Source organism: Clarias gariepinus, chromosome 5 (genome assembly GCF_024256425.1).
Source record: "Clarias gariepinus isolate MV-2021 ecotype Netherlands chromosome 5, CGAR_prim_01v2, whole genome shotgun sequence".
Lineage (NCBI taxonomy): Eukaryota > Metazoa > Chordata > Actinopteri > Siluriformes > Clariidae > Clarias > Clarias gariepinus.
In genome coordinates this window covers 13,335,961-13,349,640 of record NC_071104.1, presented here as the reverse complement: position 1 = coordinate 13,349,640, position 13,680 = coordinate 13,335,961, and the positions used below count along the sequence as shown (strand labels likewise).

The 13,680-nt window shown below is 39.6% G+C and overlaps 1 protein-coding gene across 1 annotated transcript in view; it reads right to left on the bottom strand.

The window, feature by feature from the left end:
- dcbld2 (discoidin, CUB and LCCL domain containing 2) overlaps window positions 1–13,680 on the bottom strand; it is a 36,639-nt gene that overhangs the window by 9,262 nt on the left and 13,697 nt on the right. The window contains exons 4-6 of the mRNA XM_053497089.1: window positions 6,230–6,281; window positions 6,048–6,120; window positions 217–350 (exon numbers count right to left, since the gene is read on the bottom strand). Coding sequence (XP_053353064.1) covers window positions 217–350; window positions 6,048–6,120; window positions 6,230–6,281 — 259 coding nt within the window. The remainder of the gene's footprint in view (window positions 1–216; window positions 351–6,047; window positions 6,121–6,229; window positions 6,282–13,680) is intronic.

The following is a 13,680-nucleotide window of genomic DNA, read 5'->3' as shown; positions in this document are numbered from 1 at the left end:
GGGGACAGAAAGAGATAAACATGAAGATTGAAGGCACGACTACGGAAATCAATCAATTTGTCTGTTGACTGATAATGCAGGAGAACACAAGGACAAAGCAGGAGTAAAAATGTTGCATCTAGGATATATAGAGCCACTTGTAAAAAGGCAGCGAGTGGAAAGCGTGACGGCGAAGGAAAATAAAAGACTGTCTGTAATAAACCAGTGGATACTCACCCTACAGATGTGACGTTGTTGGCCAGTGTGCTATCATAGTGCGGGATGCCTGTACTGCTCACTACGCTGACACGGCCTCCTAGCGTGTTTGACACAACACCGGCGTGGATACCAGCCAGACACAGAGACGAGGACTAAACACACACAATTTACCATTTAAAGTCAGGTTTAAAATTATATATATATAAAATATATTTTAAATATGTTTGTGTGTATGTCTGGTTTGTGGCAGCAGTGCTTGAGGTTCACACTACTATCTTCTAAAGTGGGAAGAATAAATGCTGTCAAGTGATCCTTTAAAACTGTTAATTCTGAATGAGTAAACTGATTGGATAAGAGACATTCCATGAGTGCTGCTACAAAGCACAACAGCATTGGGATGTTAACTATACGGGTAGTCCCTGACTTACGAACGAGTTCTGTTCCATTAGCATGTTCATAAGTCTGATTTGTTCTCAAGTCTGACAAAGTGAGTCTTATACGCCTTGGACATGAACATAAAACGTGAAGCATACAAATTCACTTGACTAAATCTGTCCCCTTTCCTCACGCTGCCATCATGTGGGCAAAAACCTTAATCGCGCCTACGAAAATAAATCTCACAGTGAAATGTTGTCTCTGCGCCTTTAAATCACGAGGGGAATCACAGGCGCCATTTTGTCTTAGAGCTGTTTTCCACTGTATTGTTGGGGATTTTCTAAAATAAGGATTATTCATCAGGACAGCTTTACAGGACAGCCATTTTCTATCACTGTCCTTCCGGACTGATTCACTGTAATCGGTGAGAACAACTCATTTGTAAAAAACATGTGAGCTCCTTCTGTGATTAAACCAGTAGTAGAACCGCGGGACGTTTGTAACTGCAGAAATTTGTAACTCGAATGTTCCTAAGTCGGGGACTACCTCTATTACTGCCTCATAGGTGTTCTAACACTTATTAATAACACTGTTGATTGCGGCATGGTTGAAAGTAGATCGGTGTGGTCCGCCATATTGATCAGAGAGCAGCTGCCTGCCAAAACTTACAATCAAACCCAGTAACGGAAGCACTTTCGTCAAAAAAACACATCTGACAACGTGGCCATCATAAACAACACTTGTCATCGTCTGAATTGCCACTGAAATGTCCATTTTGTTTTGTCCCGATCGAAGGCACTATTTGACGTGTGGAATATATTTGAGATTCAACTCTGGAAACTAAAAGGTCTGATGTATTCTAAATCAGACTATGTGGAAATGTAAAGTAAATCTTGTAGGATTTTCAGGACGGTCCACCACCTCCATGGTTTATTCTCTTCATATTTTGGCTACCTTAAGAATTTAAAACTACTTTCACCCCTGTTAATTAACTGTCCTGTCAGTTCTGCAACTTATGGTTAGTTATTTCCACTAGTCACAGAAGTATTTATAACAGGTTAAATAAATCAACAAATCATAATCTGTTGACAAGTAAATGGCGTTTGTGGAACTGTTATATAAAAGCAATATCACACTTGAGGTCGCTGTAATATCAAGACTACAGCATTCCCTCTTGTGTGATACTGCTTAATTAAAACATCAGCCTATTTTAGTTCTTCCACTAGTCAGACCGGAGATTGTATATCAAATTAAAATATCTATTACAGTCTGTAAAAACTCTCCCCTTTCAGCCGTGTAGCTAGTCTCTGTTCCCATGACCTGCTTTCAGCTATATAATTTACATGCAGTGCCTCCAGATAGGATTCACCTTCAAATGTAACATCATAATTATGATCAAATTTAAGTAGACTTGATTTCTTCATTTCTTTTTAAAAGTGACTCTCAATAGAAAAATGCTAATTATGCGTTATGTTTTAGGGAGACCGAATTTAGCTTGAAGCCCAGGTGATGTCATTCTTACCACCAAGAAAGCCAGTGGAAGAATCATGCACTGGAGTTGGTTTTCAGCAGAAAGAAAATGGCAATCTTGTTGCCCTCAATGGCAAAATGAATAAAGTAAAAGTGAATTTTCATGAAGAACCTGCTAGAGGTCTGCTTTAAGTCCCAACAGGACATCATGCAAAGTCACAAAGAATCTTATTTTAAAAAATAATAATTTTTTACAAATGAATGGCTAAACCTAAATCTGATAGATTAAGATGAAATATGTGGGATAACCTGAAAGTGTTGTCTATAGTTCTAATTTATACTTAAAGAAACTGTGTTAAAAAATAGAGGGGGGAAATGTAAATCCTAGTGAGTGAATATTTTTCAAATAAGCAATGTTTAGATTTTAATTTTGAAATAGTTCTAAATAATTTTTAGAACAATATTTTTTCTTGGAAACACTCACTTTAAAAGGAGCGGGAGTAATATATATGTAATATAATACATCAAATAGAGTTGATCCCTCGAAATAAAAAGAAGAAATAATGATAAATGGGGAGTATTTTCTAGAGGCACTTTAAATACATGTGATTGAGAAGCACAGGATTTTGATGCAGAAGAGGTTCTAGATGCTCCTTTAAAAATCTGAAGTGACTGAAGTACGGTCTTGTTTTTTTAAGCACTGAATGCACTTCTACAGTTCTGTCCTTTAAAATACTTTGCTGTTTTTGGATCCAGACCACTGCGATAGATCAATATGGGACCTGAAATAGGAGCACTTCTGGCTCTGAAACCAGAGCACTTCTGGCTCAGAACCCCTGCATTAATGAAGGTTTAAATCCCAAAATGGGCACAAACCCTGAATGGACTGTTTAATGACTTGTGTGTCCATTTACTTATACATCAAATGTTTGAATCCCAGCCGAAGAGGCACACCGAGGCGATTATAACAGGTTTAGAAAAACGCAATATGAAGAATGTTCAACTCCAACTGGGAAAATTGAGGAGACTTTTAGACGCAGTAAAACATTTGAACGGTGCAAATGTTTTAAAGAGGGTCATATGTCAAGAATGTTTAAGAATTTCCTTCAGGATTTATAAAGTTATCTTGTGTCTGTGAATGATAAGCCTAACTGAGGTGACTTGGAGCCCACTGCAGTCGTTCCTGTGAACGTTCAGCAAATGGAACGCCTGATCCTTGAAAATCTCAGATAACGTGTCGCCAACGTGTCTAAGAGACCCATCTGTCTGTGTGAACTGAACACGCAATCAATCACGAACACCACTTGTACATTACAGAAATCCCTGCCACACCCCCGCACCTGGATAGTCCTGACCTTACTCCAAGCCATTTCCACATGTTTGGGGCGATAAAGGAGTTCCTGGAAGGCCAGTGTTTCAGACAAGAAACAGAAAGTCTGATCTAATTGTGGCTCTGGGATAAGGAGAAAACTTTCTACCCTGATTACATGTAAGCACATTACTCTCGTACTTGTTCTGTTATTCGGCGCCATCAAAAGTCCCGGTTTGACCTGAACGCCCCTCATAGAAGCTTAGTATTGCCGTCTGGTGGCTCTGCCCACTTTGGAGATTTTCCTGTAGAACAAACTGCTTCAAAATAAATAGCCTGATATACTGATACATAAAACTTACTTCGATCTATAAACACATCACTCATGCTACAAGTGTTTAGGAGACAGAGCTACTGCATGAGGAATAGCAGAGAAAATTGCAAATTGGTGAGACAGCAGCTTTATTTATATTTGTTATGTAATGTCCTTCCGTGAAAGAGAGAGAGAGAGAGAGAGAGAGAGAGAAAGAGAGCACAAGATTGAAATGGTTGATGCTGACTAAATGAGCCATAAGCCACAAGAGACATGAATTGACTGATGATGTCACTAGGAGCAATTCCACAATGACACACTGTTGTTGGTGATATGAAATACTGTAGCAGTGTGTGTCATTAAAGAGTCGCTGTGGGTTTGGCTTTAATTACAGTGCCACACACATGATTGCTAAAACGCAGCATGGCAGGCAGATGGTAACACACACACAGAGTTCCCACAGGCACTGCCAAACTAGCACTGGAATTAAGAGAGCTGTCTGTTTGAAAACTGACATTTCTCTCCCTCTTTTGCTCTCCACCGCAGGCCGACCACAGACAGCAGGCAAACTCTCAACACACACACACGCACCGCAAAACATACACCACTTCCTACTGGCAAAATAAGAACGCTGCCAGGTCCAGCTGCTGAGCTGCACACGTGCGCGCCTTGCTCGCAACAAATCGCACACGTGCTCTGGCGTACACGCGGCCTGCGATACTCGGCGTGTACGAGAGCCGAACGGGACGGCGGAGTAATAATCTGCCGTCAGCCTGATTCACAAAACCGATCGGCCAAACGCTGACCTAACATCTCCCGTAGAGACTCGCATATACAGCTCACGCAGACTTACAGCAGACTCAGGAGAAAAGTGTGCAATGATGTCAGTCTGTCCTCTCTGAAACACTGCATTGCCTTACTTGACATTCAAAAACGAGAACCAGACCAAACTTGGGGTGTTAATCCATTTTCAGACACACTGGCATGTCAATTCAGCGGGCAAACGACTCCGTCTGTGAATCCATTTCCAGGATGAATATGGTTTCTGATTAGCTGTGACGAAATTACAGTTAAAATGCTTATTGATGGAAGGTTTTAAATTCCATGGAATATAATTCAAAAATATAAATAAATAAATAATTATTATTATTATTATATATTTTTACACTATGATTTAAAGCTCAGTCACTGTTTGTACGTCATATAGGGTGTGACTTCATAAAGGATTTGAAGCCTCTTTAAGAACATGCAAACTCCATGGACACAGAGACGGGAATCGAGCCTGGCCGGGAATCGAACCCAGACCCTGGAGGTGCAAGGCGACAGTGCTAACCACTACACCATCAAAAAAAGGAACTAAAAATGTTAGTTTTTTTTAATTATTTTTGAATTTTTTTTTATTAAAGTCAATATTTAAATCTTAATTTCTTTAGAAATAAAAAGTCCATCTTGCACCTTTAAACCCTTAAACAGATATTTGTTTCTACACAAAACTACCCAACAACACTGGCTTTAGCTTTCAGCAAAGTTTCCAAACAGATCCTATTAAAACATAAAGCTAGCTGTTAACCAAAAGAACCTCATCCGTAACCAGTGTTGGAGGATGTTACTTTTTAAAGGACTTTTTAGTTCGGGTACTTTTCCACTGCAGAAAATGAAAACTCTTTTGTGATTCCTTTTGCATGTTTTTTTAGTCAGGACCTTTATAATTATTCTACCATCATCACTTAGCGAAGTTTGGTCCATAATCTGTTACCTACTAATACCCCTATCTCAAGTACGCGGGTTCGCGCGGTGGCTGTAAGTACGGTCCATCATAATTAACCACGGGTTTTGTCGCTGTGATTGGGTTTCCATCTTTCCATGTGTCTGTGCTCGCATAGTCAACCGCATAGGTTAGATAGGGGTATAACAGCAGGAATAACAGGGGGGCGGGTTATCGGAGGCGGGGCTTGTAGGACGACTTTCTCACACACTGCTGTCTGGTTCGCGGATTATTAAAAAAAAAAAAAACAATAACAGTACTTAAGTAATCTAATGGACCTAACGCGTTAGATTACTCGTCACATCAAAAAAAGTAATCAGAGCATTCTAACTGTGATACTACCGTCAGACCCTCATAGTCGTGAGAACAAAAAAACTGGACCCTGGCATTGTGCAGACAATCCCTTCCCAGCTCCAGATTGATGTTGTAAACGGTCAGCCGCGCCTGTCATGAGGTCATAAGCATGGGACCACTAACGCTCCAGTGTACAGCCAAGACAGGATGAGGTCATCACCCAGAGACAGCAAGAACAAGAGGAACAGCCTGAATCAAAGGGCTTTTGTTGTAGTTTGCATGTTCGTGTGTTTGTGTGCGTGTGTACAAGCCAGTGCACGTACATCTCTGTATCCGTGTGGTATGGTCCCGGACACCTCGCCGAAATCGGTCAGACACCCGGCTGGACAGAACTTACTGCAAAACACAAGAAACACACAAACATGTACTGCATACATGCACATTTCTCTGCCTGTATATACACACACAAGTTATGCATGCAAATACTGTATGTCACAAAGATTACCTGAATTCAGCTTCAGTAAAATTGTTTCCTTTCTCCAAACACGAGATCAGATCTGCAGAGAGGAGAGAAAAACAATCATTTACAGTCTATTCTCAGACCTCACGACAGAGTCGCCAGAGTTCAGATATCAATTACCTCCTGAATGAGCTGGTGAATAACTGTTAGCTCAGTCTTGTGTGCACAAGATACACACACATTGTTGTGGCGCTGAACATTTCATTACTGAGAGCAAAATTTTTTCAAAAATTTTTTTAGATTCAAAATACATCTATATTTGAAGGGAGCTAGATTCAAAAATAAATAAATAAATGATTCCAGGTTGAAGAAGAAATCAATTTCAATGTAGATGCTGCAAATATCGGTCTTGTAAATACACTCGTAAACAAAATCCATAAAAAATATTTTTTATAATTAACTAACTATAATCCCCAACTATAAAACTATAAATCATTGCTGTTCTTCCATAATCCTAGAGGTTTTGCTCTAAACAATTCCCACACTGACAGTCAGCACAGCATCCTGTGTGGTAGGAGCAAATTACAATGGGTGTTCAAGTCAAACCGGGACTCGTGTATGGCCAAGACTTTAAACACAGTACAACAATAGCCGTCCTAGCTGCAGTAAAATGTTTTAATGGTGCAAACGTTTTAAAGAAGGCTGTGAATGACGGTCCTTAACCAGTAGACACAATCATTCACGTGCACCGCTTGCACATTCCTGGAACTCAGCCAGGAGGAGCCACATTCCCTGTGCACTCCTTTAATAGCCCAAAGCCAGGCCAGAGTTTCAGACGTGAAGATGATCATGGCTCCTGTGTATTAGATACTGTCCTGAGTATTAGATTTCCAACTTACAAACCAAGCGCAGGATTTAAAAAAAAAATAATAATAAATAACTTCAAGCAGCATGTTTTACATTAATATTTATTATTTCTAAACACACCTGGAAAATTATTTACTGGTAATGAAATTATATAAATAGTTCAGAGCGTACTACCTGTAGGATTATAAAGAAATACCTCTAAAATATCAAAACTCAACTTGACAGCGAGTGCGCGGGTTAAGTGGTCGCGAGTTGGCGGACACGCGGGGCTGCTAATGAAAGCAATTCTCGGCTAATTAGCGCTCGCAGTGTTTTGAGACTAGTGTAAGCGTGTGTAATGAGTGGGTTTGAGACTAATTCATTCAGAGAGATTCGAGAAAAAGGCAGATGTGATGAAAAAAAATCTTTTCTGTTGCGTCACTCTGACACTTCTACGCTCGGTACAGAATCATTTCTATCTGAGGCTGATCATCTGATCACCGGTCACGACCAATCTAACAGAAAAACCAGCCAATTCTGGTCACGGCTGGTTCATCCCTATTATAAATGTAAAAAACTGTTTAAAAAAAAAAAATCTATTTTAGTGTCGGTGTGGCGATCTGTGAATCAACACACACACACACACACAAAAAACAACGATTTATAACTGAATAGATTTTTTTCCATCTCTATGTTGGACCACGAGAAGATTTGAGTCTATTAGTTCGAGTAAAGGGGAAATGGTAATGTGTAAAGTTTACAAAGACATTCTGACATTCAAAGACTGTGTGCTTTCTTTGTGTACTTTGGGGAAGAACCACACATGGGTGTGATGATCAGCTGTCCACATAGTTTTAGGTACACAGCAGCAGTGGAGGCTAAAAGGTTATGGCTCTGGGTCACTCATCAGAAGGTCAGGGGGTCAAGCCCTAGGACCACCAAGCTGCCACTGTTGTCTGCTTGACCAAGGCTGACCCTGGATTACTAACAATCTATGGTATGTTTTATTTATATATATATATATATATATATATATATATATAAACACACACACACAAGCAATTTATACACAATTTACAGGAAATAAAAGTTCTGTTTAATAGAATCAAAGTGGATTGTCAAGACGATGTTTTGTTACACACTAATCTTTGTAAATAACACCACAGATATATCACTTCTACAAGCCCAGGCCATTTTTTTCCTGTACAAACTTTTTTTCCTGTACAAAGCTGAAATATCAGGGATTCTATTAAATCTGGCAACACTTCATACTGAGCTCTCTGTGCTGCTCATTAATTCTCTCTCCTACAGACAGACCGGTGTTCGGTATGTTGCTGTGGTGAAATTATTGATCCCTGCGTGTGTGTGTGTGTGTGTGTGTGTGTGTGTGTGTGTGTATGTGGTTTCTAACCCTTAAATGTTACTTATGTATTCTACACTTCTTCCCCCCTCACTGTAACGGAGTAATGTGGATCGGCTGTGTGTTGGGTTTCACCGATCAATAATAATATCCACAAAAAGGCAGGAAATATGCGTGTGTGTGTGTGTGTGAGAGACAGGAAGGCAAGATGTATCTTGTGGTAGTGTGTGGTGCAATATAGTCCATTACTCAAAAACGCACAGCCTGGCACTGTCTCCTACTGTCATCCTGACTCATCTGAAAGAGGATATCTTCCTCCCTCTCTTTCTCACAACACACACACACAAGCATGCACACACGCTCACGCACGCACACACACACCTATGAACAGGTTCTTTATATCTCCCTTTCGTTTCCTGGAAAATAAATGAGCAACCATCCCACCAAGGCCACAAGCAAATAAGATTTGTCATAATTAGAACACAAGACACACTAATGTACATATAAACACACACACACACAAACAAAAACACACACACTATCCACTGTGATCTGTGCGAATTCGAGAGGTATAAACACTAAGGATGTACTTGGACTCGTATTTTTGTGTGTGTGTGTGTGTGTGTGTGTGTGTGTGTGTGTGTGTGTGTGTGTGTGTGTGTATGGACTGTTTGTGTCAAAATGTCCGTATTTGGGTAGAACTTAATTGCTTATACACCCCAACTATTCTACAGTAGACTCTATTCTATAATAGTTCAGTTCCAGTCCAGAGTGTTATATATATATATATATATATATTATGGAGAAGTTATTTATTCTTCATTATTTTATTCTAAAAATGGAAACACTCATATATTTTAGATTTATTACGCATAAAGAGTAATATTTTAAGCCTTTTTCATTTCAATTTTAATAATTATGGCTTATAGTTTATGAAAATCAAAAATCCAGCATTAAAAAAAAAAATGTATCAGGGCACTTCTGAGCTAAAAACACCATCAGAAGCACCTTAACAGGACCGAGGAGAAAAAGAACCAAAAATAAAAGAAAAGAAAAAGAACAGTACTGCTACTTATTCCACTTAATTTCTCTTTGGAAAAAAAAGTTAATTTTGTATTTCTTGTGAAAATCCAGGCCACAGAGTCCAGGGGAGGAGAGGAAAGGCACAGAATCCAAGTTGCTTGAAGTCCAGTGTGAAGTTTCCACAGTTGGTGATGATTTAAGGTGCCACATCATCTGCTGGTCCACTGTGTTTTATCAAGTCCAAAGACAGCACAGCCGTCTTCCAGGGGACTTTAGACATGTCAGGCTTCTATCCGCTGACACTATCCGAGTTCCTTTTCCAGCAGGACTTTTCCAGTAAAACTACTTCTAACTGGTTTGCTGCCCATGATATTACTGGGTTCGACTGGCCTACCTACTCACCTGACCTGACCCCCATAGAGAATCCGTGGGCTGGTGTCAAGAGGAAGATGACAGCATGTTTGGAGGCATGTTTAGGGTTTAAACAATAAAAATAGACATTTATAGGCATTTTTTTTTAACCACATCAAAATTTTTCTTTTTTTTTTTTTTTACAATTTGTGGGTGCTCTAGAAAAGTACACCCTGCAAATTTCCCTGTCGACTGTATCGCCTCCCGATTGCTGTAGGTTGATCGCCTCCATGTCACGCCGCACTGATTCATGCAGTAATTCCTGCTAAGGGAGCCCTGACCAAGTATTGAGTGCATAAATAGACATACTTTTCAGAAGTTGGACATTTCTGCATCGTTAACCTTTTTTTGATCAATCTTAGAAAATATTTTGAGATATAGGATTTTGGATTTACATGAAATTATGGATTAATTTCTGCTGGCTGAGGAGAAAAGAAAAAAAAAAAAACAGAACTGATAATTTGACTATCTAAAATGTAATTTATCTAATTTATAAAAACTTTTGCACTCTGGTGTTGCAAAAGACTTTTATTTTGACTTGTTTGCTTCGGTTTTAATTTTGCCATAGTTTTCTCCCTGTTCGTTGTAGCCATGCCGAAGGTCTTTGGCAGTCGCCGTAACCCCTTGACTGACTCCAAATGGCCAGAAACAGTCCTGCGGAAACATACGACGGGCCTTGGGTGGACCTGCGAGTTATTAAAAAGTCGTAACGCTTCTCAAATAATTCACAGCCTGCGCAATGGCAAGCTATGAATCACTAGGATTCACCACGGTAAGCCATGACCTTGGTGTATGACTAAATGTGAGACGTCGTGATTTGTGGCAAAAATTGCTAAAGTGGGAACAACGCGTTTACATTTTAAACAAACATCTCACCGGAAAAGTTCACCACAGCAACGCTGACACTTTTGCTAAATAACAGCATGTTATATTCATCCACTGATTTTTAGTCTAAGATCATGTGGCGGATCGACGAGCCTCTCAGTGGGAGCCGTTACTATGGCAACTATAAAGAAAAGAACGAGTGCATAAATATAAACCTGCGATTTACACGTCAGAGCTGTTGTTATGGAAAAAGATTTCATGCTTAAAAGAACATTGATCGAGGTGTATCTCTAGTACATGTGGGATTATAGTCATTTTGAAGACATTTCTTTGAATACATACTAAATAAACCTGTTTAATTGGAATCGAAGAGAACTTTACAATTTCCAGAATGTGACTAAAGTATACTAAAAAAAATTCAGGGCACATGCGTGACAAATCCAAACTTCCTAAATTATGATTAGTTACAAGAATCTCATTTATGATGGCTTAGAGCTCCACTAAACCTGAAATGTGAGGGCATGACACTGCTGTATCATCAGTATTTCTTCACTATTTAATCTCGGTGTCAATCTGAAACACTTCTACACATCATTTCAGGTCATTTTAGTTGTGATTGTTGGTAATTTGTCGGACGCATTTCACACAGATCGGGTCCGTGCCTGTCCGTTACCTGCACACAGTTCAGATTTGTTCTGTGCTAAAAGTGAGCTGTATTTAATTCTAGGTGCAAGCTAGTAAGACTGTCGTCTTGACTTTTACAGAAAAGTGACCAGGGTTCTCACATTCACACATGCAGCTGCAGAGTAGAGCTGCGAATCGCCTGTCAATCACAGGTAGACTGTCGACTTGATCTGAATTTTAAGATTTGTTTCAAGTAGATATATTAGAAACTAGATTAGACTAGAAGAGAACAGATTAGATAAAAATATATTAAAAGCTACAAAAACTATGAAATAAGCACTAAAATGCTGTGTAACTGGTGTTGTTGGTTTAAATGTCATTTCTAGTACAAAGCAATATGTTTTCTTCTGTGCAGCGCTCCAGTCCAGCAGGTGGTCGTAGTGTATCAGCTGCGAATAAACTCGCAAGAAGCAGAAGCAATACTCTTGCAAAACATGAGTACGTGTAAAAGATGTATTTTTGGGGCCTCCGAGTGGTGCAGTGGTAAAGTGCTCGCCCGATCATCCGGAGATCACGAGTTTGATTCCCGGGTGATGCTGTAACCTCTTGCAGCCGGAGGTCCAGAGAGAGCTGATTGGCCTCTCAGAGGGGACGGATGAGAGGTACTTAGTGCTAAAAGTTGTGGTGTAAGGAAGCTATTTAACATTTGTAGATTTGCCTAAATAATTTTAAGTGCGAACTGATTAAATCAAAAATCTATGGATTATTATTATTTCAACTATCACTTACAGTGCATAATCTAACTAATGGAAGGAAACATTTGTCCCTACCTAACAACTGCCCTTAGATTTCTATAATTTCCCATTTTTATAGCGCTACATTATCAAAAAACCAACTTAAATCCCTCAGTCAGCATTTTTCCCTTCCGAACTCCACAGACAAATTAGTCTCAAAACCCTCTCTTTACACAAACTTACACTAGTCCCTAAACACCATGTGCACAAATCAGTCAGGATTTTGCACACATTTCAAGTAGGGCTGGAACGATTCCTCGAGTAACTCAAGGAATTCAAATACAAAAAAAATAGAGGCAAAATCTTCTGCCCAAAATTAATTAAATTAATTTAAAAAGCTTTTTGCGCAATTAATTGTTTGGCGTGACACAGTGCTCTTCTGAATGCAAGCCGCCAGTAAACACTGATGAAGAAGAAGTGCTTACGTCACCCACAAAGCGGAAGGATACGCAAACAATTACCTGTGTATTGATTCGATTACTTGTATTGTGAATAATGAATATTTTTGCGCTTGTTTTTAAGTGAGAAAACTAATGTTATAAGGGATTGGGCTACATTTAATTAATCATGTACAGTTTTGGTTTTGAAGCTGTCGACTAAAGCGAAGGGATAAACAACGGTATTGATGATCGTTTCATAAACGTTTACGGTTACATTTGTAAGAAAATCAGAAAAGAAATGTAACATTTAACAAGGATATTGATAAAATCTTGATACAGAATCGCAACATAAATTGACTCGGCATCTCGGCATCGTGATAACATCTAGATATCTAAACAATGCTTTTGACAAAGTAACACCCCATCATGGAAACGGTGTTCTGTGATAGCTGAACCCCTATCGGCAGGACAGCGTCCCCTGACACACTGCAAAAATGGTTCAAGATTGGTTTGAGGATCAAAACGATGCTTTAGAGGTGTTGATTCAGCCTCCAATTCGGACATCTGTGGGATGTATTAGAAAAAAGAAGTTCCATCCGAAGAATGCTCCGACGACGTACAGTACTTAAAGGATCTGTTACTGACAGCTTGTTGTCAGATACCACAGCAGCGTTCAGATGTCCAGTGGAGTCCAAATCTTAATGGGTCAGGGCTGTTTTTGGCCACGCAAGAGGAACTTACTCAATATAATAAGTGGGTGGTCATTATGTTACGTCTGATTGATGTACATGAGCTTGATTAGTCAGGGAGTAACGAGGGAACAGGCCACATCTGGCCAGGCAACTGCTTGTCAGCCATGTGTTCAATTATTTAAGAGCCCCTCCAGAACAGGGGTGTGTGTATAAAAATGGCTTTTTTTTTTTTTTTTTTTTTTTTTTTAAGAGATCCATCATTCCAGTTGTGACCGTTGTCTGTCTGTCACAAGCCCCTCCCTTATTGTGCATGATGGGACTGTCCATGTGTACCTACTGTATATGACCGCGTGTACACACTAGTCTGTTTCTCAGAACCATCTAATGGATGAACGAGGACATGATTTGAGACTCTTCCACTTAAACCAGTCTAGACGGTTTAGACAGGCACTGACGATATACAGGCGCGGTGATAACGCACAGACGCCCGCGTTCCCGCTGCTCTGCTCTGTGTCTGCTTCCAAACATCATTCTCCACCTC